Genomic DNA, 25,537 nt, shown 5'->3' with positions numbered 1-25,537 from the left:
GCTGGCAGGATTCCTCGGGCAGAGCATGCAATCAGTTCGCAGGGAGCAGCCGCAGCCACAGGGAAGATGCAGAAGCACAATCAGAAGGAGCATCTCTACAAGCTGCTGGTGATTGGGGACCTGGGAGTGGGCAAAACCAGCATCATCAAACGTTATGTCCACCAGAACTTCTCCCCCCACTACCGGGCCACCATCGGGGTGGACTTTGCCTTGAAGGTGCTGAGCTGGGATGCTGAGACTGTGGTACGGCTGCAGCTCTGGGATATTGCAGGTGAGTACAGAGGAGAACCCTTTGCCCCTTAACCTGTCCAGAGACAATACAAAATATAGATCCAAATTCATCTGTACTAATCTTTAAGTTGGAAACTACCAGTGCCTATGTGGTGAGGGAGAGGAGATTGAGGAGAGAAAACTTTAAGAGCAGATTGACATTTTGGAGCTTCCCTAAAGCCACCAGACACCCAAACAAGGGGTGTCAGAATGAAACCTGCCCTGCCTGATTTGTCTCCCAAGCCCTTGGATGCACGTGGGGACATGGGCACCTCTCTCCCAATGTCCCAGTAATTCCCCTTCAGCTTCCCTCACTAGACTAACAGATCTCTGTGAAGGGAGGGAGACTATCAAGATTTTCCTGTTACCTCTATTTAATTTGGTGGAAGAGATGAGGGATTCAGTAAGATGGTTAAAATTATTTTTGTAGTTTAAAAAATAAGGAAGAAGTATCAGTGGGTTACTTTATCAAAAAACCTTCCTTCTTCCTTTCCTTCCTCTCTCTCCTACCTTCCTTCCTTCAGCCCAATGAAATGTAAACAACTTCTGGCATGCTTTGAAAAGAAAAGTGTTTCTATTTGGCAATAATCCTTGTGGTTAAAAATGTATTTACTCACGTTTACTCCTTAGTCCAACATCAGGCAAAAAAGATAATTTGCTCTGTGCGGGTAGAAAAAGAATGAAGAAGTCCAGCTATCCTTGCATGCTAACATGATTAAAAAACACAGAATTTGACACTGTTGCGGTCAGTGTTTTGGATTTTTCATATTCGGCTTCCAATTAAAACCACAACTTTATATTTTTGCCACCCCCGTTACTAGGAATTAATCACTTTTATTCAGTCTACAAAATAAAAGTTTATCTTGATGGCACATTTCACGTGCAATCATTTTTCATTTAGTATACATAGGAATCTAAATACAGCTATCACACAATAGCTTACAGCAAAAAGGAAGGCATTTTAAAAACTCAATTAAATTAAGAAGTCGCATTTGTTAAGTAGGGAGTAGAAGTGAAGATTATATCAGCTGTTAGGCAACTGTGCCAGCCTGTGGCCTGAGCTGTGGGTTCAGTGATCTAGTCTGGAAAGGCACTGAGTAAAACTAGTGAAATGAGAAAATTCTTGACATTCTTATTGGTGGAGGGAGTGCCTTTCTTCTACACTTAGTTGCCTCATGTCTGAGCTCTGAATTTGGCACCAAGGTACTAAAACTTATGCAACAACCCTGCTTTATGCAAAACATGCATAACCTCAGCTTTTTGGCACATCAGTATAGTAATGTAGTTTTATGATATTAAATATATATATGCTCAGTTTTCTGTATTAAAAGTTGGAATAATGGGGAAAGCATTGCTTTTATGGCTCACCTGTGACCAGTTATAACCATAAATACATACACACCCAGCAAAACTTTGCTGCATGAGAAAAAGCATTTAATAGTAAATTCTGAATGCATCAGGGACTTAAAGAATGTATTTGCATGCCTTGTTTCAGAGATTTATTACACTACTAATCATGTGCTGGCGGATCATATGATGTAGCTTTCAGTCAGGCTGCAGAAGCAATTACACCAAGTTGTAGTACTGAATGACTAGCATGCTTTCTGAGTTATCACAGATGACAGAGAGAATTACAGCATAGTACTAAATTTCATATGAATTGCTCAATTCAAAGCATCTCTGTGAAGGTCAAGACAGTGGCTGGTAATAAAAAGAGTTGCTGTCTCATTTTAATGACTTCTGTGTAAGGAGCTTTAGATGTTGAGGGCTACATGTAGAAAAGTTCTGTGAGCAACACAGTGAATTCAGATCAGTGTGGTGCTGGCATAGAAGTTATTGCAAATAAGATGTCTGGCTGGTGAGAAAAAAAAGTTGTTTAAAAATGAAAGCAAAGTAAAACTGCCTGGAAATACGGAGGAAATGGAAATGTTTTATCCTGGCTGTAGCTGGTCATATATCACCACTTGCAAAACAGAAATATGCAAGGATAAGAGGGAGGAAAATAAAACCTCTGGTTTCAGAACATCCTCTCCTTTGGCAGAATCCCTGTTATTAGGTCATGTTTATCTTTGGGGGTAAAGGAATAAATTTTCAGTCTCTATCCAAGCTGAAGGATGTTGGCTTAGCATTTAGGACATCTTGAACTGAAGCAAATGCAGCAATATATGAATATATAAGTATATGTGTGTGTGTGTTTGTGTGTGTGTATGTGTGTACGTGTATATATATCAGCTACCATTTTAGCTCTTCCATCCTCTCCTCCCCCTCCATTATACAGCCAGTGAACTTACTACTAAGTGTGATATGCACTCTTCTTTGCACTTCACTATGTGGATCAGTGGGTAGTAAATTGTTTAACAGTCTAGAAATAATGTTCTCAAAAATGTTTTGATTAAAACTAGTGTCAAGCTTATCTACATTATCAGTAAGATTTACACATGGGGTGACTTCACAGGAGGAGTGACATACTCCAGCCGAGGACCCAGCAGTTTACCCCTGTTTACCCTTACAGACGTAAAAAGAAAAAGTAAATTTGGTTTATCTGGTGCCATATGATTTCATAGTTAAATGTAATTTATATTTCTGTAATGTATTTTTCTGTATTCTTTAATTTGGTAAACAAAACTATAATAAGATCTAATAACTAAATGCTGAACCTGCATTTATTTATGTGAGAGATAAATGTTGAGCAATAGGATAACTAAGCATTTAAAAAAATAATTCAGGGATAAGATAGGTTCTGCATCATGTATTATTACATTAAGACTTGGGTTTTTTTTTAACAGCTAATATATTCCTGAAGCTGTGGATGTTATACGGGAATAATTGGGCAAAACTTCATGGTTTATGGTGTTATGATATCTGTAACAACACACTGGCATTAAAATCTATGAATTTATGTCTGATCCAGTGAAGTGCCTAAAGTTTCAAGTGAATGAATTGTAACTATTTTGTATGGGAGGAGATATAAATGGTAAGATTCTCCTTGACTTTAATTTCTGCCCAACAGTTCCATTTTATTTCATTGAATGTCCCAAATTCTCACTTTTGGTGTTCCTGTCCCTCTAATGTCATCTAAATCTTGCTCCCCAGTCGATTTGTTTTTGTTTCCATATCTTTTCTGCTGTCTCTGTGTGAGTCCCCTTTAAATGCATTAACAGACTGTTAGAAGGAAAGCTTTAAAAGAAACTGTTAATCATATTTTGAACAAGGCTGCTGTGGTGGGGGTGGCCCTGCAGATGCAGGCTGGGACTACTTTTGAAGAAGCCAGCTATTGCAGATAGCAGACCTGGGTGTATTTGCTCTTCACTTCTCTGCAAGGCTGCTCTCAGTGCTACTGTCCATGTTTCGTGTCCACACAGCCCTGAGATTTCTCTGAAGACCAGTTTTAGCTGCAGATTTACTGCAGGGAGCATCTCTGTGAGTGCAGCAGAGGGCAGAGAGCAGCACTTCAGAGCCTTCCCCCTCCCCTGCTACTTTTTCACAGCCATGTCAGCATCATCGTTATCCCTCCTGCTGTGTATGTGTGGGCTGGATTATTCACTGCTGCCAAAAATATGCTGGGTTGCTTTTACAAGGCTGGATCTCATCTTATAAACAGCTGGTCCAATGCATTGGAGACATCCACACACCACCAGTGGTGAAAGAACAATTTCATTTCCTTTCCCTGCAACTTTCACCTTTGGAATCAGCAGTCTTCACACAGATATAGGCAAATGTCTTTGTAGTTGTAAAGTTTTTAAAACTATTATGCTGCAGAAGGAGTAAACGGAGTGTTCACTAATGCCAGCCACAGCACATCCTCAGCGGTTTAGAATTTTAGTGGCTGCTAAGCATTGCAGTACATATGCATAAATAAGATAGTCATGGTGATTTCTAGCCTAAGTTACCTTGAAATTACTGTTCTGCAAACATAAATAAGACCGTCATCATGATAGTTTATTTCAGTATAGATCTGTGGTGGCATCTGAGGGCCTGATCGTGCTGACAGTCTGCTTTTTCACATTCTGGCATGGTGTACGCCATCTCAAGGCTGGCTTAAATTTCAGTCCATAAAGACAATGACTTGAATTCAAGGGTGAAAATTCTGAAAGTTACTTTGAAGAGAAAGGTGAAAAATATTTAAACCTCATCCACAGTTTCCAGCTTCTCAGTGTTGGCTAAAGGCCCTCTGTAAAGCATGGTGGTTCCCAGAAGCTTTTGCCTCTTAGGATGAGGGATGGTGGCAAGAAGTAAAAGCTGCTGTAAAACTGGGAATTAGGCAGTTTTAATCAATTTTTATCTTGCACTATATTTCAGATACTGTGGGTGAGATGGTGAAAATTATCTGAGTTTTAGCACTTTATCATTAGTTTTTTATACCTTATCAGAGATGACAGTGGTTTATGGAAATTGTAGATTTCTGTACAAGTCATGCTGCCAAATTTATGTGATGTGCATTTTTATAAACTATGCAGATTCAGCTGTTGATTGCTTTAAACCCATACAATGATGCATTTCCCTGCTGCAGAGGTGCCACTGAGATAAGGATAAATGTGCAGGCAGGTGCCGTTCAGATGGGGAGCCATAGAATCATAGAATCATTAAGGTTGGAAAAGACCTCTAGGATCATTAAGTCCAAACATCAACCCAACACCACCGTGCCTCCTAAACCTTGCCCTGAAGTGCCACGGCTACATGTTTTTTGAACATCTCCAGGGATGGCGACTCCACCACCTCTCTGGGCAGCCTCTTCCAATGCCTGACCACTCTTTCAGTGAAGACATTTTCCCTAATATCCAATCTAAACCTCCCCTGATGCAGCTTGAGGCCATTTCCTCTTGTCCTATCACTAGTAACTTGGGAGAAGAGACTGACCCCCACCTCACTACAGCCTCCTTTCAGGTAGTTGTAGAGAGCGATAAGGTCTCCCCTCAGCCTCCTCTTCCCTTTAATAGAAATCTGGTTGCTTGGTCTCACTGGGTTCACTTCAAAGTGGGGTAGGATTCATCTGGTTTAACAATTAGACACCTTGTACTGAACCATCTGAGTATAAGCTACTCACCCTGGGCTTGCCAGGGGTTTGAGGGTAGTGATTAAATATCTCTATCATGAAGTTTATGTGACCACTCTTAAATGTCTAAACTTACTGAGAAGATGCCCTCTAGATATCTCTTCTCAGTCGCTGACTACAAAGGGACCCTAATCTTAGATACACCTAGTTAATTTTTTGGAACCTAAATTAGAGCTGATGAATCACACTGTAAAGCATTGTCTCAGTGGGCAAAGACCATCAGACTTGTGGGGTTTGACGCCGAATGTCAGTGGCCTTGCAAGGAATGCAGTAAAATACAATGGGCCAGATCAAACAAACATTTTACAAGTTTCTGACCCTTCCAATGAAAAGCAAAACCCATGTTGCCCAGTCCTTCTTGTGATAAAGGCCCAATGTTCCAGGCTGCCTGTGAGATACCACTGGATACCTAATGGTTGACTATTTTCTAGCCTAATTACTGCATAAGCCATTGTGTTGCTGAAAACCTAAGGCCAGATTCTGACACCTTTTATACATTAAACAGTGCCTATTTTCATGAGTAATTCTGCTAAATGAAAGTTTTAGAATCTCATCTATTAACATAGGCATTTGTTCACGTAAGGGAAAACCTTTGGAAAATAGAGTCCTCCTGGATCCTTAGACAAAATATTAGCTTTCCAGGTACAATGCAAACACTAGTGATCACTTTTTTCACAATGTAAATCAAATAAATGTAAAGCCATTATGCAAATGACATAAAAGTCTGTGGTTTACAAAGCACCTCTTTTTCCATTCAAAGTTGCATAATGTCTTTATGCCAGGCATGCTCATATATTAATTGCAACCGATGGGGAAAAAGAGCACTTCAAAAAGGGTTTAGGCACTTTATTCAGCCAGCAGCTCCATTCTTTCTCTGAAGTGATTGTTAATGGAAATTGGTGAGGTCTGACCTCCTGCATAAAACTGCTTTTACGAACACAGTGGCTTTTCTGTGCAGTGAAAAACTTAGGTATCTGCAAAGCAGCTGGAAGCAGGAGGAGGAATCAGTGTCATACCATTTGTCAGAGCTTTGTGGGCCACTACCAGCCAGAAGATCACATTGTAAGAGCCTTCTTTTCCTCTGATAACTTTGTGATGAATGATTTTATGCTGCAAATTAAGAATTTAGTTCATGTTCTATAACAACATGTCCCACCTATCTTAGAGATCTGTGTCCCAATAAATTTGTGTAAGGCCCAAGTTTAGCTGTTCTTACATCATCTACATCTCATCCACAGTGCATGCATCTCAAGAACTTTTCATGAGAAGTGTAAATTATCACTGAAATACAATATGCATCAAAAACTAATTGTATATGTTGCTGCTTGCCTTACTGCTAAGTTTCTAATCAGACCTTGACTTTTGTTTAAAGGCACCTTCTTGCAGATGAAGAAAAATTGCTCAACAAGGAGATTATTGAATAACACATGACTTAGCCATTCATCTGATTAACGCACTGATAGGAATCATAAGACATTTTAATAAAGCATAGCTATAAGAAATTTTCAATATGACCTCATATTTCCCAGAAATTATATATTTCTATCTTGCTTTATCAATAGGACACAATGTTAGTTTAAGGTAAAAAAGAAAAATTAACATGAATTTGGAGAAGACACACATCCACTTTTGGTTTCTGTATATGTGAATGACTTTCTCCTTGCTGCAACAGCTAGTGCTGTTGCAAACAGGTGGTGTTGACTCCATAAGTGCGTTCAGTGCCATTTCCACTAAATGAACCACATGGTCTAGAAGTCCAGTAATCAGCTCTCTTCAGTTCTCAACCCAGCCTTATATTTGACAGCAGAATTTCCATCAGATAAACCTCCACAGGTAACCTTTCTAGGGTCAGAGGCAGACTGCCAATCATCTTGGCTGCCTAACCTACTCAAAATTACGCACATAGAGAAAATAAGGCTAGAAACAGGTTTCCACTGAATGCTATCTATTTTCATAACACCTTTTCTCAGCTATGGAAGCATATGATTAAATACAAGAGTTGTGTTGCTTAAAGACTGCTGTTGTCGTGAGACGTTTTGGGAATTTATAATTCTTATTTTCAGATCACAGCTCAGCAGTAGACATCAATGGAAATCCTATTTTTTCATTTCAAGAAAAATTATGTGTAATTTATTGCCATTCTTAGAAACATTTTTTCAAAGTTCCCATGAAAACAGCATATGTATTAACAAACCCACAGCTGATGAACATACCACATCCTAATATCAAATATATTAATTTTTACACTGTTAATCATATAAAACTGTAGATATTTACAAATGTCCATGTTTGAATACAATAACATATTGTTAGCTCACAAAAATACTGTAAATAACTTCCTAGAAAACAGAGTTCAGCAAATAAAGCCATAAAGCTTCTGCACAGATCTTTTGTGAAACGTCTCATCCCAGGTCTTTTCACTGAAGCAATACAGCTCTTCATATTGCTACTGCTGTGCTATTTCTTAGAACACTTTCAATGTTTGTAAGGCTTTAAATTCACCTTTCTCACCTCTGTGTTTTCATTTGCCAGAAAAAGTAAATTCATAATGACTCTAATGCCTGGTATGGCACCAGAGCTTATGTTACTGTTTATTATCACTTGCATGAGAATATGTAGGATCCTCTTCATGCAGGAGCAGATCAGTTGTTTTAGATGTTTCCTGCAAAATCCTATAGAGTCAAGGAGCTTCCAGTCTGGTACCTAGGTTTTTTGTGACTCTTGTTCAAAGTCCTATAACGTACACCAAGACCCTTGGTACTGTCCACAGACTCAGAAATCTGGCAGCTTAATAAGACTGTACACTGAAGCTCAAGCTTGTCATAAAGTTATTAAATTTCCCTGGAGGTTTGCTTTAAAACTCCTTTTCATGCTCTACTCTTGCATTTTCATACAAATAAGTCTAGCATGGTGCTCATCATCATTTAGACAAAGACTGGCTTTCCAGAGACGTACGAAATTATGTCCTACCTTCAGTAATGTTCTCTTAGAAAACCTGCTATGTGAAATATTGACCTAGATTGGAAGCAGTGATTTTTACAAGGTGGTGTTTCTTTTCCCCTCCTGCTTTCCTCATCACAGGTCAGGAAAGATTTGGAAACATGACCAGGGTATATTACAGAGAGGCCATGGGGGCATTTATTGTCTTTGATGTTACAAGACCTGCAACGTTTGAAGCAGTGACAAAATGGAAAGAGGATTTGGACTCTAAGTTGGTTCTTCCAAATGGCAAACCTGTGCCCACAGTCCTCTTAGCAAACAAATGCGACCAGGGGATAGATGTTCTTATGAACAACGGCATCAAGATGGATCAGTTCTGCAAAGAGAATGGGTTCGTGGGCTGGTTTGAAACATCGGCCAAGGTAATGTTTCCATTTCTTTTTAATTGTTTCAAGTACAGAGAAATTGAGTCTAAAAATAGTTCACTTGGTTGAAAGGTGTACCTTGCAAAGCTCCTCTCTTGGTGGAATTAATTAAAGGTGAATTTGTAAATTAATACATTTCTATTTCTTTTAGGCCATTTATTGCAATGCAAATTATATATGATGTTCTGAGCTGCTCTAATATGATAGGCCAGCAGTAAAGTATGTAACTGGTCAACAGCTTACTACGCAGTAGCCTGGGGAGGAAGATGACCTTTGGCAAGGCACAAAAGCTGCCTCTTATGAATAATATGAGGATGTTTTTCATAATTCTTAGCAGTGAATATTATCTCTAAATATTTTATAATCAGTTTGCCTGAAGCATGCTGATTTAAGACAATAGCTTTACTGTCTTAGAATCCAGAAGAAAAGTCAGTCTACCATAGTACTTATATAATGCTTACTGTTATAAACACTCATTCTCAAAAGCTTTTTCAAAAAAATCACATATCTGGGGAGGAAGGCAGGATCAGTGGTCAAAGTGCTGAATGAGCTGCTATGAGGTTCAGTTCCTTGCATTAGTACAGATTTCCTGGGTGCTTACAAGAAAATGGAAATAAAAATCAGACAGGGCACTGGGACTTCCAGGGGATAAAGGCCCAAGGTACAGTGGTCCTGTATATCAGTTTGAGATTTCTCAGACAATCTCAGTGCATACAAGATTTGGAGACCTGGCATGAGAAATATTGATTTGAATATCAATGGATATTTTGTTTGTTGTATTCTCCAGTTACAAAAGCTGGTGTCATCCTTAACAGCTCTGGGGAACATTTGGGTGTTTTAAATGTAAACAGTTTGGCTCTGGTTTGACCTAGATTGTTAGTAGACTAAAAGCCAAAACACTACATTCAGCTGTTTAATTTCTTTCAAGCATTTTATGAAAGTTACTTGAGAACCTTTGGAGTGTGTACTCGTATTTTCCTTTTCTGGTCTTGACTCTTTCTTTAAGCATTAATATTTAAAAGAAATCTCATTTGTAATCAGCAGAAGTAACAACAGGTGACTAGCAGCATGTCCTAGTCTGCCTCAAGCATAGCATGAACTCTGGGATGAGACATCTTTGTGGTCAATGTCTTTGCTTTTCTACCAAATGGGTCTCAAAACTAGTCTCTGTTTCTTCAAAATGCAATTTTTAGGAAGACATTTTAATCTAGGTCAATGTGTAAATTATCTTACTCTATAAACAGGGTACCTCTCATTCCTGCATGTGCAGGACCTGGTTTGAATTCAGGTCTGTGGTTCTCTGCTGATTTGTGCTCAAAGAGGCAACCAGAATCCAGTGTTCCTCTCTAGGATAACCAAACTTTTACTATGGACAGTGTCTGGTTCTGGTTAAGAAAGAAGCCAAGATCTCTTATATCAGATTCTTTGTGATAATTATGCAGAAAGCTAATTATTGCAGGAAAAAAGGAAAACCTAGAGAGCAAAGCATTTGGAATAGCAGCTACAAGAAGAAGATTTGGAGAGTTGAGGGAATTATTACAGGACAAATTACTATTATTATTGTATAATAATATTCTGCCCCTTTTCAATATTCTGTTAGGTGTCTAACTATCTTTCAGGACACAGAAATATCTGTTTGTGAGTATTTGGGATCCAGTTCACCAGTGATGTGTAACACTGTGTATGGCTATTTAGAATTACTTCTTCTTCATTTCTAATGTGTACGTGAGTCTACATTTCCAGGACAAGAATCAATTCACCAAAAACTAAGACCTGAGGGTAAAACCATCACAAAAATCACGTGAGAGAAATAAATAACAGATTGTTTTAAAATGTCTGCATCTAAAAGATTTTCAAAGAGAACGAGAGGGAACAGGAGGGACTGCTGTTTAAAGTATACAGGGCCATAGTTTCGTTATGCTAGGTTTGGATCAGCAAAGTCAGGCAGCTGGTCACTGCTCTTTGGCCTATGAGAAAGGAATCTGTACCATGAATTCCAGAAAGCAGTCACCAGCAAGCACCTGTCCACCTCTTAAAAAGAACAACAACATATACTCTGCCAAGGGCCATTGCAGGTCATGGCAGAGAATAAATGTACAAACAATTTCAAAGGTGTCAGAGGGGTTTTACCATGATCATGGAGCCAGCCTTGGGCAGAACTATGGAAGCGTAAAGGACAATTAAAGTTTAAAAAAGTCACAACAGGGGAAAATTCAGTCCAAGTTTTTCTAAGGCACATAGAATTAAAAGTTATTTTAAACAAAGGAAATATCTAGATTTTTCTTACTTTCTTTAATTCAGAACTCCAAGCAGTCCTCAGGTTACCAGTGCAATCAAGTAAGAACAGAAAGAAATCCAGCTATGACTAGTCTTATCTTCAAAAGCCGTTGTGAAGGCAGCAGTGAGAGTTGAGGACACATGACTTATCAGACTGTTCTCTGCTGCTATAGACTAACTAGGATCTGTTATTCTGCAATCCCCACACTTGATTTCCAACCAGAGTTAGAGGCTCCTGACTTTAAAATGATGCAAAGAATAATTCCAATGAAGAGAGTAGAATCACAACATTTAGGCTAAGTTAGATCAGAATAATTTTCCTGCTTGGTCTAAGTTCTGAACTAAAACCTAGACATTGTTTCTAAACAACAGTTATTATTACTAGTATTTTAAAATATTGGATGTAACATGTATCTTGTATTCTTTCAGCCTAGGGCATATTAAATAATTGAACTCAGATCTGGGGAAAAGAAAAACCTAGCTATGGTTGCTATAGAGAATAGAAACTCTTTTCTGAAGCAGAAAAACACTGACAGAGAAGTCATCATATTGCAGCTAGCAGTTTTAGCAGTTCAAGTAAGTAACAACTCTTTTTTGTGGTATCCTGGAATAATTAGATCTCCAGAGGTTTTCCAGAGACGTGCTTGGAAATGTTATATCCTTCAGAACAAACTGAATATGATTTATGCATTTTGGAAAAACAAAGGTGATTATTTACAAAAATACTTTAGTTCTGGTCGCCTTGCAGAAAGTATCATGCTATATATGCACCTACCATATTTCAAGCTGTCAAAGGTTTGAAATTTTTGTCTGTGGCACTGACAGATTACACCAAAAAACATCGCTGTATTATTCCCTAGTGCTGTTTTTCTTAAGTTAACAACTTCAGTATAAAACATTTGAGCCACCTAATGCATTCTCCTGTATTAGTTTTGATTCTTGCATTAATCTAAAGGAAAGACTCAGCCTGTTCCAATCTTCTGCTCCCTACAAAGATAGAAGAATTTGTTCTGATAGTTTGCCATGTGAGAAGGGCCTTGTGGGGCAACAGCACAATGCAGTACAGTCATGTTACACATATCGCTATATATCTAGTCCAAAGAGACCAAAGAGCCTGGTCTCTTTTACATATGGTTATTTGGTTTGTTCATATTGATTGCCTGTCCCCAGACAGGCATGAAATAACCCTTAATTGTAAATTTTTTAGTAAATTTCATTACCACAACTATTGTGCAAGATGCATTTTTATAAAGGAAGAAAATTTCTCCTTCCTGGCACACCTTTATTTATCCGGCATGTGGCAAGAGAAGCTGAGAGCCCCACTCACACTTCCAAGCCTTTAAACTGTTTTCACCACCATTCCTAGTTCAAAGAGGTGAGCTTTTGATTTGGATTAGAAAAGCAGCAATTTCATGCTTATTATCGCTTTATAATGAAAATGGAAATTGTGCATCAAAACAGACAAGTCAGACAAAAACTAAATGAAAATACCTACTTCAGAAATAACTTGAAATACCTTATGACTGACCAGAGCTGTGCTGTGATTATGCTGGAGTTCCTCTTTTCCCTGCTGTAATTCTGCTGTCATCAATACAGAACTAGGTGAAAAGACATCCACTTTTGTCCAAATTGCCCAGAAGGTCTGGCAGCAGTGCCTTTCAGATCCTTACCAAACTAGGGCAAGCACACAGCTCCTTGTCTGCTGAGCATCTTGGCCTGGAGACTGACTGAGCACTGAGTCTCTGGGCTGTTTGGACACATCCTATTTGGACCAGGTAAAAGTTACAGAATCTTTCCTCTTCTAGGAAAGGTGGAAAATAACATTTTCTTTCCCCACCTTTTGTCTGACAAGCAGTCCACCATGTGTAATAGTGCCCAAATGCTGGACTAGAAATCAGGAGTCCTCTTTGCCACTGATGTACCGAGTAACCTTCAGAAAGTCACTCTCTCCTCTGATCCAGCCTCTTCTTCCATAAAGCAAGGGCAGCAATTCTGCTCATCTTACCAGTGAACTCTGCGCACGAACCAAGCTCTACTGTCCCTTGTTTAAATCACAAATTCTTCAGTTCTTCTGACTGGACAATTATTATGAAAGTTGAAAAAAACAAGCTATACTGTAGACTTGCAGAAGAACAGGATATGTGTTTTCAATTTCCATAAAGACAAACAAGGTTTGGACATGTGTTTGAATTAGGCTGACACACTACAGCTAATCTGCTGATCTGATAATTGAAACCAAACCAATCCATTTGAGACTGCCAGACCTATTTAGGGATGTGTAGCTCTTACACTGTCTTTTTAATTTACTCAACAAAATATCTAACCTATCTCACCACACAGAGCCTTAGAAAATACTTCAGCTTCTGCCATAAACCAAGAAACGAAGCTGACACCTAAGGCAGAAGCTTTCAGTTCAGATATACGGTCACTCTGTGCAGAATCTTCTACAGAGTTTGCTTCCCGTGACTAAAAGAAGACGAGTTGCTTCAGATCATCCTACAGGTATTAGAGCTGACCTATAGCTCTCTGGATCACTTTTATGAAATAGGTTATTTAGTGCTGGCCAAAAGCTGGAAGTTCATGGAAGCACAGACCTGAGGGTGGAAGGGACCTCTAGAGGTCATTTAGTCCAACAATTTTGTTGCAGAATATCCAATGGGTTCTAAGAATTCAGTTACAGAAACTATTTTATTCTCAGGGTTGCAGTCACAGAAGTTCACATCCATGAAGTTCATGTTCATGCATCCAGATGGCTTTTAACTCATATGGTTGTGTTTTCCTAGAAACACAACTGCAGCAGTACGGCACATCTTACTAAGACTCTGCTGCCAGCGGTTTCCAAGGGTGCTCTGCTAAGGGTGCATGTGGAGCCATTTCCTCAGCTTCCTTGCTCCATGTCAGTGCAAGTTAAAACATCTTGGAAGTCATATCCCTGCTCCTGGATTTTAGCGCATTATAGAAATAAAATGTGGAAACTATGTGATTCTCACTAGGTTCCTATCTAATACCCAAATTTTTCAGAATCTGTAATTGTTTACTTAAAGGAAGTTTATTTCCTTTAACTCCAATAGTAGAGAATAAGGTCATGTCTGTAAGTGGTGCTAGCTTAGACCTTCCCAAGTGCCCATGTTAGGTAGCTATGCCCGCAATGAGTGTTGTTCTTCACCCTGACTTTCAAGGTAAGACTCAGAAGCATCAGATTCAGTCAGAGAAAGAAACTACCCAAATGTAGAAACGGAGCAGTTTTATACCAGAAAACAACCAGACAGACAAATCTAAGATACCTGCATGGCAAAGAAAAAAGGTTCATTTGGAAGTAAGACAGGCCCAGAAAGCCAGAAAAGGCCTCTTTCCTTCTGTAAAGAGCAAAGAGTCAGTCTAGTCTGAGGAGATTTATTTCATATTTTAAAATGGAATGCTCTAAATGTTAATGTTCTGCATCTGCATTAGAGCTGACAGATAAGGGGGAAGGCAATCCAGAATGCACAGAAGTTTGCTGAGCATATGTAGTGCTTTGAGAGACATTCCATAAAGTATTTATTTTCCCTTCAGTTGATGGTTACATTACAAGACTATGACATTATTTCCCACAGCAATAGGTTCAAAGGTTTTAAATCATGCAAATCTACTTCCCTGCCCCAAGTTGCTATCCTTTCCCTAAAACTGCCCTTTGAAAATGTATATTTGGGTGGGCTCAATCTACAAAGTGAACTGTAATTTCATTTGTGTCTCCGAGTGTTCCTTTCTGGCTTTCAGAGGTTGCTCAGAGTTATTTTCTTTGCCTTGCTTTGTCTGGTAATAGAATAAAGAGTAGCATGTGCTGATTTGCCTTTTTGCCTTCTTTCTCAATGGGGTCAAGAGAAAGACCGACTCAAGTAGTCATACATCATCACAGGAGCTGGGTTCAGGTCCTTGCTCTGGCAGACAGTGGCCATTTGGTGCAGAGTAAGTCCTTAGGGCTGGATTCATAACTTAGTTCTTGCATCACTGACTGTGATAGTGTCTTTCAGGTGCTGGGGTTTACTGTGGCACAGAAATCATAGAAATGAGTTAAGCATCTCTGGGGACAGGGCAAGGGGAGATGCCCAGGAAGCATTTCATAAAAGCTAGTGTGCTAAATCAGGATGTCAATGTTGGAAGTAGAACAAAAGCAGGAAGAGAGGATTGATAACAGCAAAGGCATCATAATACAGGTAGGATCCTTCCTTTTTGCCCTTGCAGTAAAAACTCTCCCACCTTGGGAAAGAAAGGTGTTGCATTCCTGCCTTATCATGAGAAGACTATGCCATCTCCCACATTCCAACTAGCCACCATGCACTGGACCAGGTTTCATGCAGTTTCCTCTCTTTGGGGGTCTGCTTTTTCTCCATTTGATAAACGGCCATAGCAGCACTTGCCTATCACAGAAAGGTGCTGCGAAGATAAATACATCAAAGATGCAGTGCTGGGTAACAACAGCCTTAAAAGTAGTATAGGACAACAGACCTTTCCCAGTGTTTGGAGAATTGGGAAGATAAAAGTGCCCTCAGAGCAGGGTAGAAAATAAGCTACAGCACTACAGGTGCATCTAGTACAATGTCAAGAGCTAGATAACCCCTGAACATCTTGATGTTCAAATGTGGTTCCACCAAGGAGGCAGAGTAGGTCCCTCAGTATGACCTAAAAAGTTTCCTTAGAAAATGAAAAGAAGTTAGTAAAAAAAAAAAAGAGAGGGAAAGGAAGGCTAGGCAAGGGAATGGAAAGGAAGGGAAGAAAAAGGAAGGCAAGGAAAAGGAAGACAAGAGAAGGCAAGAGAAGAGAAGGCAAGAGAGGAGAGGAGAGAAAAGGAGGGAAGAGAAAGGGAAGGGCAAGGCAAGGCAAGGAGAAAGAAAAAAATTCTGAACTGCAGCAATCATCACAATTCCTGTGGTGTTTTGTGTAGCACAAAAGCCATAAAGGAGATAACAGTTAAGGCATTTCAACAGAGTCCCACTGAAAGACATCGTTTCACTCTGTTTTCTCACTTATATTTTTTTCTTTATTTGAAACATAATTAATTTTACTTTTAGGCATAATTGGGGCTGTTTCTATGCTTCAGTACAATTAGTAGGGTGTCTGCAATGATTCTTCTCTGTCCAATCGTACACGCTGATAGTTGGTTTTTGGGTGTATTTTCACCTGCTCCTTTTTGTCTGCCCTTCCCTAGATTGCCTTTCAACACTTTCTGCTCTCTAAAATTACCAGGTGTCTGGGTGTCTGTGTTCGGATAGCAGATCACCTTCTACTGTCTGCAGCTGCTTCGCTGCCTAACAGAATATTGATTTCTTTTTTTTTTTTCAAAAGACACTGTAGGAGAAGAGGTGCAGAAATCAATATTTCATTAGACAGACCAGACTACAGCCATGTCTGATCCACAGACCTGGGACACGGAGCAGACACTGTAGGATTAGGGTTGTAACAAAAGGCAATAGTAGCATCAGCAAGGAAGTGGTGAGGGCATAGAGCTGGGACTGCAGGAGTTGCTTTGTTGGCATAAGCACAGGCATCTTGCAGCGAGTGACTTAACATGCCACTTCTCATCTGTACCGTATACCAGTTGTCACGCGAGCCAAGGGAGAAGGCTGGAACTAGACAGAAGCTCAAAAACAGCTGTGCAGTCTGCCAGGGTCACCCTTCCTCTCTTGCTCCCTTTGTAACCCAGCAGAAATTATCAACTACACAGCTTAGTTCATAGAACTGTTCAGGATAAGAAAATGCCTCTCTGATTAACACACATCACAGACGGGGTTTTTTATTCCTTTCTTCTCATACAGAAAAAAGGCAGAATTTTAATGACATGGGTGCAAATGCTTGGAATAGTGAATCCTCGCAAACCAACGCATTTTGCTTGAAGTAAGAGCTCAGTCACAAACTTCAGCAGGTGCACCTGAAAGGATTGTGCCCTGGCGGACAGGAAGGTGGGCATGGACTGAAAGAAAGTAGAAGCCTTTTCAAGTGGAATAGCCAGAGCCAGGGATGATCTCTATCTGTATCTAATCCCACTTTACAGATATTCAGTAAATCTGGGCAGACACCTAGCAGGAAGAGAGCAAACTCAATCCAAAATGCAATTAATAATGTGATAAGGAATACAGGTCAAATCTGGTAAATCATTTCATTAAGATGGAGAAAGAGCAATGCAGAAAAAGAGAAGCTTTTAATTTTCATATTCCAAAAATCAAATATTTTGACTTTTAATGTCAAAACAATACGTGCATGTTCAAATTTGGCTTTCTTCCCCAAGAAATCCACAGAGGATTAAAAAGATGTTTAATAACCCAATTTCACTTTGGTTTGAGTTCTGGCTGAAGTAAAACAGCATTGTTTTTCCCTTCTGAATTTTTAGGCTTGGGGCTGGCACATGGACTTACATCCATCACCAGTGGGGATGAGGGATGTCCACCTATACCCATTTTATGCTTTTGTGGACTTGGGTGCCTTTCCCGCTCTTACCAAATGCTGATCTTAAGCCTCTGACAAAGAGGATTTCTGTTAATACATCTGAACATTAATCAAATTGAGCACAAGCTCAGATAGTCACTGAGACATTATTGAAAAAATGCATGCTGCCATCCCAAGAGAGAAGTAGCACATGGGTAAATGAAATGCTTATCAGTCCATTAATAAAGGAAAATGCTATGCAAAAGATTTTTACGTGTGTGTTTTTGTGCATTTAACAATCCTGTTTTTTCTCCAGCTTTCTAAGCAGTACTGAGAGATATTTTTCATTGTCTGTCTTTTCTAATAAAATTTCACAGTGTTCTGAAAAAGACTTTTGGTGCATGCTTGAGGAATTTGCTTGTCTGGTCTGAGAGCCATGTGATACAGTAACATTTTAACATCTCAGTACAGAGCTGATTCCCAGCTCTGCATGACTTTCTAGGGGTCAGTATGTAAATGACTTGTCTAAAGATTTGGTTTTTTTTACAACCAACTGATACTCTTTACAGGTCATGTTTCAAATATTTAAGTTCACTTGTGTAGTTGAATAAACCTGTGAAATCTTGGCACTAATTAACATCTTCAGTTAGATCTCCAGAATTGAGCTCTTTACTGTGGTGCAAAGGGATTGTCAATGGAGTTTGTGGAGCTTTGCCATTGATTTCAAGGGGAATAGAAATCAGCCTCACAGAATCCGTTACTTTAGCTTTTGATCTTCGTATAATTATACCACCTCTACTGAAACAAACACACATACTTCAGTTTCTCTCTTTTGAAGCTGAACTTCATACTTAAACATCTCATCTGACTTTTCTTGAGCATACACATGCAACAAAAAGTGTCAGACGTTAAATTTTACAGGTGATCTTATTGATGATCCTGAATTGATACTGAGCATTTGCTGAAGGTAGACTTCATGGCATTGTGTGCATGGGTGTTTATGGTGTCAGTACAACAGGCTCCAGATTCAGATTGGAAACCTGGGTCAGTCTTAGACTGCAAATAAAAACATAACCTTTATGGAGAAAGAAGAGTATGTGCATATGCATAAATATATACATATATATTTGTACGTATTTCTATATGTATGTATGTGGATGAGTGATTTCCCAGAAGACTGAAGCTACTGTGAGGTTTCTATCTCCTGTCATATAAAATAAGTAGTCAATGCCAATAGTTAGAGTAGAAAAGTGTCTTTTATGCCAGAGAGCCTGACTTTTCATTCCAAACATATCTGTGCCTGTCATTAAAAAAATCCTTACTCAGTAGTACTGCTTATTTTATATGCTGTGCTGAGCTGTGTCTCACTGATGAGGCTGTTTCAGCTTTGCTTATTCTACAGAGTAAGGGTTGCTGCAAGTTAAACGTGCTGCTGGAATAAGCTACATGTAGAAAAAGATGTGTTTTGCCTTCCTTTCTAAACCCCTAGAGTGAGGAATTCTGTCTTGCAAACGAAACCAATGGTGATATAGTTCTTCTGAAGCAGTACATTGGAGATAACTCAGCCTCAACAGAAAATAAGTGAGGACTCTGACAGAGAACTTTTTTAACTATTTTGTGAATAACTTGAGATTATATCATTTATCCAATGAATCTTGTTCATCAAAGATTTCATTTTGAGCATTGTATACAGAAATGTTCTTGAGGCTGTGGAAAAGGCTTTAAAAATAAGTGCTATTGATGTCTGTAGTTGTTGATGGATTATTAATAATTTGAAAATCAGAGTAACCATTATTCAAGCAGTAAAATATGGATTTTGGAACATTACTTCAGGCATCTGTGTTTAACATCCAGGTAGCGGGTTTGTGTGGCAAGGTTTTGGTAGCAGGGGGCTGCAGGGGTGGATTCTGTGAGAAGCTGCTAGAAGCTTCCCCCATGTCCGATAGAGCCAATGCCAGCCGGCTCCAAGGTGGACCCGCTGCTGGCCAAGGCCGAGCCCATCAGCAATGGTGGTGCTGCCTCTGGGGTAACGTAGTTAAGAAGGGGGAAACAGAAAAACTGTGGAACTGCAGCCAGAGAGAGGAGTGGGAGTACGTGAGAGGATCAACTCTGCAGACACAAAGGTCAGTGAAGAAGGAGGAGGAGAAGGTGCTTCAGGAGCCAGAACAGAGATTCCCCTGCAGCCCATGGAGGTTAATGGTGGAGCAGATATCCGCCTACAGCCCATGGAGGGCCCCACACTGGAGCAGGGGGTATATGACTGAAGGAGGCTGTGACCCTGTGGGGGACCCACACTGCAGCAGTTAGTGATGAACTGCAGCCTGTGGAAGGACCCATGTTGGAGCAGTTCATGGAGGACTGTCTCCTGTGGGAGGGACCTCAGCCTGGAGCAGGGGAAGCGTGTGAGGAGTCCTCCCCCTGAGGAGGAAGGAGCAGCAGAAACGTGTGATGGACTGACTGCAACACCCATTCCCAGTGCCCCTGCACCACTTCAGGGCAGAGAAATTGGGAGTAAAGTTAAGGCTGGAAAGAAGGGAGGGGTGGGAGGAAGGTATTTTTAAGAATTGGTTTTATTTCTCATTAACGTACTCTGATTTCATTGGTAATAAATTAAACTATTTTTTCCAAATTGAGTCTGTTTTGCCTGTGACGGTAACTGGTGAGTGACCTCCCTGTCCTTATCACGACCCACAAGCCTTTTGTTATATTTTTTCTCCCCTGTCTAGCTGAGCAGGGGGAGTGATAGAGCGGCTTTGGTGGGCACCTGGCATCCAGCCAGGGTCAACCCACACATCTGGCCGTTTGTTTGTTTAGTTTATTGAAACAATCAAATCACCAAGAGTTTGAGGTAAGTTAAAGTGAGCTCTGTGTATAATTACAAAAAACCTAACTAACTAAGAAACTACAGTGAACATTATTTAATACAGTCAATTTTTAAAAGCTGTTTATTAAAGAAAGTAAACTTTTGATGTTGCCTAGAGAGAAATTTATTATGCACAGGAAATATGCAGCATGGCGTAAGTAATATTGACTAATCAACCTCTCTTTCTTTTTCACTTGCAGGAAAATATAAACATCAATGAAGCTTCCAGATGCTTGGTGAAACACATAATTGCTAGTGAGAGTGATCCAGTTCAGTCTATTGAACCAGATATTATAAAACCACACTTGAATTCCTCCAAGGTTGTCAGTTGTTCAGCTTGCTTTAAATCCTAGGTGACCTCCAGACTATTACAAGAGCTGAACAACTATGATTCACAATGTATACTTTACCCAACATACCCAGTCTGCCCAGATTGTCCATAAGCAGATTGCCGTTTTCTCAAAAAAATACTTTTTTTTTCTGTAAGTTTGACAGCTAAAATTTATTATGAGCTGTTCATTGACAGCAACTATTCAAAACTGTCTTTGGCTTCTGGTCAAATAAGACTCATGCTGATGGTTGTGATTCCCAGTTGGGTAGCACCAACAGTGATATCAAAACCTATTTCTTTGCAATGTGGGTTCCCAAAGCTTATATTTTTGATGTGGCTGCAGTAATACTCTACTTGTCCATTGGTCCTCCAGCCTGTCGTCTTAATACCCCAGCCAGGCATCCATCATTTTTACACTTTACTGTCATCCCTCACACCTGAATAATCTTGTTTCATATGAGGAAGATAATTATGACAATGAAAATATAGCTGTTCAGAAAGAGGCAACAAAAGTGTTCACAATGAAACATTCCCATTACAGGTTCAGTCTCCTGGATGAACTGGCTGGATTGAACATAGAATCATAGAATGGTCTGGGTTGGAAGGGACCTTTAGAGGCCATCTAGTCCAACCCCCTGCAGTGAGCAGGGACACCCTCAGCTAGATCAGGTTGCTCAGAGCCCGGCCAGCCTGACCTGGAGTGTTTCAGGGATGGGGCATCGACCACCTCTGGGAAACCTGGGCCAGCGTTTCACCACCCCCACCAAAAAAAAGGTCTTCTTTATATCTAGTCTAAATATATGCTCTTTTAGTTTAAAACTATCACCCCTTGTCCCATTGCAACAGGCCCTACTAAATTATCTGTCCCCATCTTTCTTATAAGCCCCCTTTAAGTATTGAAAGGCCACAATAAGGTCTCCAGGCTGAAAAACACTAGCAATCTCAGCCTTTATTGTCATTCAGTTATCCAGAAGAGCTTGAGAGACTGAACCCTGATGTAGTTTTTGCTACCCCTTTCTGAAGAGTTAAATTCCAATAGTTGTTAGCATTATCTTCAGGTGAAGCAAGATGAAATAAGTCAAGGGTAAAGGATGACAACACAGGGAATCAGGGGTACAGTCTCATAGTTTAAGTGGCTGAGAGTTTTCAGAAAGGTTATCTGTTCTTGAAAAGTACTCATTGATTTTGTTCCTGCCTCTCCATTCTTCATGCCACAGGTGTTGTCCTTGCATTTTTAAACTGTGTATATTTTATAAGTCCCTGCATGTGTCCCTCCACTATGTTGATTCTTATGGGAAAATTCACTATCCAGCATAATGTGATAGCTGAGCTTTTCAGGAATGCATCTGTGTTGAATAGCAAGATATTTGCTTTCGGAGAATATTCTTCTAAAAACCACAATCGTGTTAATAATCATCAGGAGCAAAATGAAACAGTCCTAAGAAACACTCCTGGAATATGTGCGGAATTTGTTGAGCTGTATTGTGGAAATGAAATGGTTGATTTTCAGAGTCTCACAAAATATGCAGGTTAGTAGTCATTCAGACAAGTGTGTCTAGACAAGAAGTCTTGACATCTGGCTGCAAGCCCCTGCAAGACAAACTTTGCCTGTCTCCTGCAACAGACAAATCACTTCCATTTTCTTGTTTCTACTCAGCATTTTCCTTCCTAAGCTGTAAACTCTCAGTGGCAGGAGCTGTCTTCTGAGATGGGTTTCCTTCCTTAGAGGTAACACCATGGAGAGGAGGAGGCAGAATCTCATTACCTCTTGTGTTTGCAGACATTACTGCAATATTTCCCTGAATACTTAGTTGGAGATGAAGGAGTAAAACTCTCAAAAGCTAGTAAATAGATGTTGGGTGGGAAAAAAAAGAAAAAAGAAAAAAAAAAAAATCCTCAGGCTGACCTTATCCTGTGAGACCTATGCTATGGGGTTAATGTGTTTCTGACGTTCAGCCTATTACTGAATTATCTGTTTACTTTATAGGCACTGCAGAGGAGAGCCAGGGACAGAGACAGCTCTTTTTGTGCTCTTCCTAAACCCTTAAACTGATATATTTTTGTCACAGAATTTTAGAATAAGAAAGCAAGGTCTGTGGTTTTAAAAATGAAAAGCCGCATCCAGAATTAATCCACAAACACAGAGATGTAAGGATCCATATATATCATGGGCTGGCTTTTTTTGAGGAGAGTAATTTTCAAGTTGTCTTGATCACAATGTTATCCTTTAACACCTATGTTAAACGTCCTTTAAATCCTGCTGTGATCTGGGTCAAATACCTAAATCTTTCTGCCTCAGTTTCCTCATCTGTAAAATAGGGATTGATGTACACACCTACCTCACAGCACTTCTTGAAAGTTACTGTTGGCACTGTGCTTTGAAGATACATGTTATCAAATGCCAAGCTCTATTACTGCTCAGAATGAAATATGTGTGCCCTCTAGCATAAATACATGGTGCTGTAATGCCTTAATGTTCTAAATCTATCTAGAGCTTGTCTGTGCTGCAACAATTAGCTTCAATTATTCCACCTCAGTTAACCTAGTCGAGGTTATAAGGAAACGTGTGACAGCATGGGATGATTAGATTAGCTGCAGATGTGTTGCAAAAGGAAACTGTGGCTGCACAGATGTCATGGTACTAGTTGAATAATCTCAGCAGCAAAGCTGCAGTTCAGAACTAGCGCCAGGTCAGCTATTTCAGATTTAGAGCATTATTTCAGTCAAGTCGTATGGATGCCTTATTAAGGACAACACTTTCTTCATTCCTTGGGCTAACACTGTGGGGAACAGAAGCACCTAGATATTCAGGTTGCTTCTAAAGGGCTAAGTTTTTATTAATTGAACCCCATGCTTTAATTATAAATCTAGACACCTCAGGTGAAGCACAGAAAGTTGTCATCTCCCAAAAATTATTGCAACAAACATAGCAGTTGTTAATGTGTTTTAGTTATCTTCAGATCACTCGTCTTTGGGGGTTTCTAGCCAATATCCATTAAGCATAATGGTAACTTTCACAAATGTTTGAGAACTATGGCTAAAGATCTGGTATAATAGTAATCAAAAAACCCCATGTAAATACAACACTTAAAGGACAGATACTTCTTTTTTTTTGCTTCACTGTATTGTATAAACCTGCTTTAAACTATGAACTCATCATCCATTCCTCTTGTTTCTGTTGTGTCAGGTTTCACTGCAGTCACAGTTCTGGGGCATATTTTCCACCTCTGGTAGATGGTGAGGAGAATTTGGCCAATTTCTAGACTAAGGAATATACAAGGTATAAGTTCTAAAGTCATACATATTTGCACTGTAAGAATTAGGACAGCATCATGAAGAATCAGCCTTCCTTAGGAGGCTGCGTAATTCCAAGTGTTCATTTTTGTTTGTACTGAAGAGAGAAGAATCTGCCAAGCCTCTTTCTATAACACAATAAATGTGTGAATGCCACCTGGGTATCTAGCAAACAGAGCCTTTTTAGAAGGGGTTGTCATATGCAGGCCAGAATAAAAGCTTTGATTTAGAATTAATGAGCTCAGTTTGTGCAAATACCTTTTCAGGAAAAAATGTAAAATTGAATTATACTGTGTCAGTCTCTGACAGGTCGGGCTTCCTTGTTTTTTATTGATACATTCTGTGCTATGTCCTCTTTGCTGGTCGCTAGGGACCAGGCATCTTAATTGCATGGCCATTTCAAAATGAAACATTTTCCCCTTCTGTTTGCAATAAGACACAAGTCTCCGTTGCCTTCCAAGTGGGCAAATGTACTGCAAAGGGGATTTAAAATTACTTTTCATTCTACTTCATTCATAAGTACTCCTCTGGGTGTCCCAGCACCTAGAACCACAAGCTGATGCACAGGTGAGGTGCCGGCTGTGAGGGATCAGCCCAAAACACTCATGAAAAATAGTGGTTGAGCATCTCAACACTGAGGCTTCATTTACTAACTCAGCCACAACACTGGTAATGGCAGGATGTCTTTCATTTTCCATCTCTGAAGCTCCATACAAACAAAATCTCATGATCGTGAATACCTTGGGAAGCACATACATATTACTGATAGGAAAATGGATGGAGTGAAAGGAAAGGTAAATATTACTCTATTATTCCAGAAAGATCATAATTCATTTGACCAAGTTGAGCTTTCAACAGAAAGCTCAACTTAATTTGGACTCTGAAAATCAGACTTAGTTCTTCTGATGCACCATTTTTTTAGATCATGTCTTTTCATTGAACTTCTCTATTCAGGAGTAGTATTTTCCAACAGTACCTTGTGTATGCAGCTTGAATTGTTGTACATCAGTATTTTATCTTCAGATGTTTTTTGGCTTCTATTTTAACCTACCTGACCATATAAAAAGGGGAGGGAGGGAGAAGGTGCATGTTTATAAACAGTCTTGGTTTACTTCTTAAAACAGCTTGTCTGGCTGGATGAATTGAAGTCGGTAAATACATGTGGGAAATACAATTTTATGTCAATTGCCAGTAAACAATCAATGAAAATATATTTTACTGCACCAATATTTATGCATGTGGCCGCAGGTTCTATTGTAATAAAAGATGATATTTCTGACAAAACATGGAATATGAGTGTTTTGTAAAATTAATTCATTAATCAAAGTAAGCACATGCAAGTAACCACAAGCTAATTCAGCTTTTCTCATATGTAGCCAACCTCTGATATATTTGTACATATAGATATATAGATAAAAATAGTTTAATTTAGGCTGTTTATTTTCTGTACAACCTCTCTTTAAAACCGTCCAGATTAGTGCTTGACATTGATTAAAGAGTTACATACCTGAGGCAGAAACTTTCCACCTTTTCTTCTTTCATCATCCTATTTGAGATGCAATTCCAGATGCAGCTTTTACGGCTCCCGCTCTTCAAAGAACCTCAGTTCAAAGTCTGATTTTACAGGCAGAATTTTTGACTTACAAATAAATGCATCATCAGTTTGGGGGCTCGTTATTAACCAC

The 25,537-nt window shown here is 39.5% G+C and overlaps 1 protein-coding gene across 1 annotated transcript; it reads left to right on the top strand.

Moving 5' to 3' along the window:
* On the top strand, nucleotides 1-25,123 carry RAB38 (RAB38, member RAS oncogene family). The gene is made up of 3 exons (XM_075080905.1): nucleotides 1-271; nucleotides 8,405-8,685; nucleotides 20,428-25,123. The coding sequence occupies exons 1-3, from the start codon at nucleotides 67-69 to the stop codon at nucleotides 20,578-20,580; spliced, it is 639 nt and encodes a 212-aa protein (XP_074937006.1). The 5' UTR covers nucleotides 1-66; the 3' UTR covers nucleotides 20,581-25,123.
* Nucleotides 25,124-25,537: the final 414 nt, after the last annotated feature.

This window comes from Phalacrocorax aristotelis, chromosome 1 (genome assembly GCF_949628215.1).
Source record: "Phalacrocorax aristotelis chromosome 1, bGulAri2.1, whole genome shotgun sequence".
NCBI lineage: Eukaryota > Metazoa > Chordata > Aves > Suliformes > Phalacrocoracidae > Phalacrocorax > Phalacrocorax aristotelis.
Note: the sequence above shows the minus strand (reverse complement) of the source record. Positions and strands in the feature narration are given on the sequence as shown.

Bases quoted from the DNA above. Each gene is read 5' to 3' on its own strand.
- RAB38 (XM_075080905.1), top strand. From the start codon at position 67: ATGCAGAAGCACAATCAGAAGGAGCATCTCTACAAGCTGCTGGTGATT. The intron at 272-8,404 runs GTGAGTACAGAG...TCCTCATCACAG, and splicing joins GCAGCTCTGGGATATTGCAG to GTCAGGAAAGATTTGGAAAC. The intron at 8,686-20,427 runs GTAATGTTTCCA...TTTCACTTGCAG, and splicing joins GGTTTGAAACATCGGCCAAG to GAAAATATAAACATCAATGA.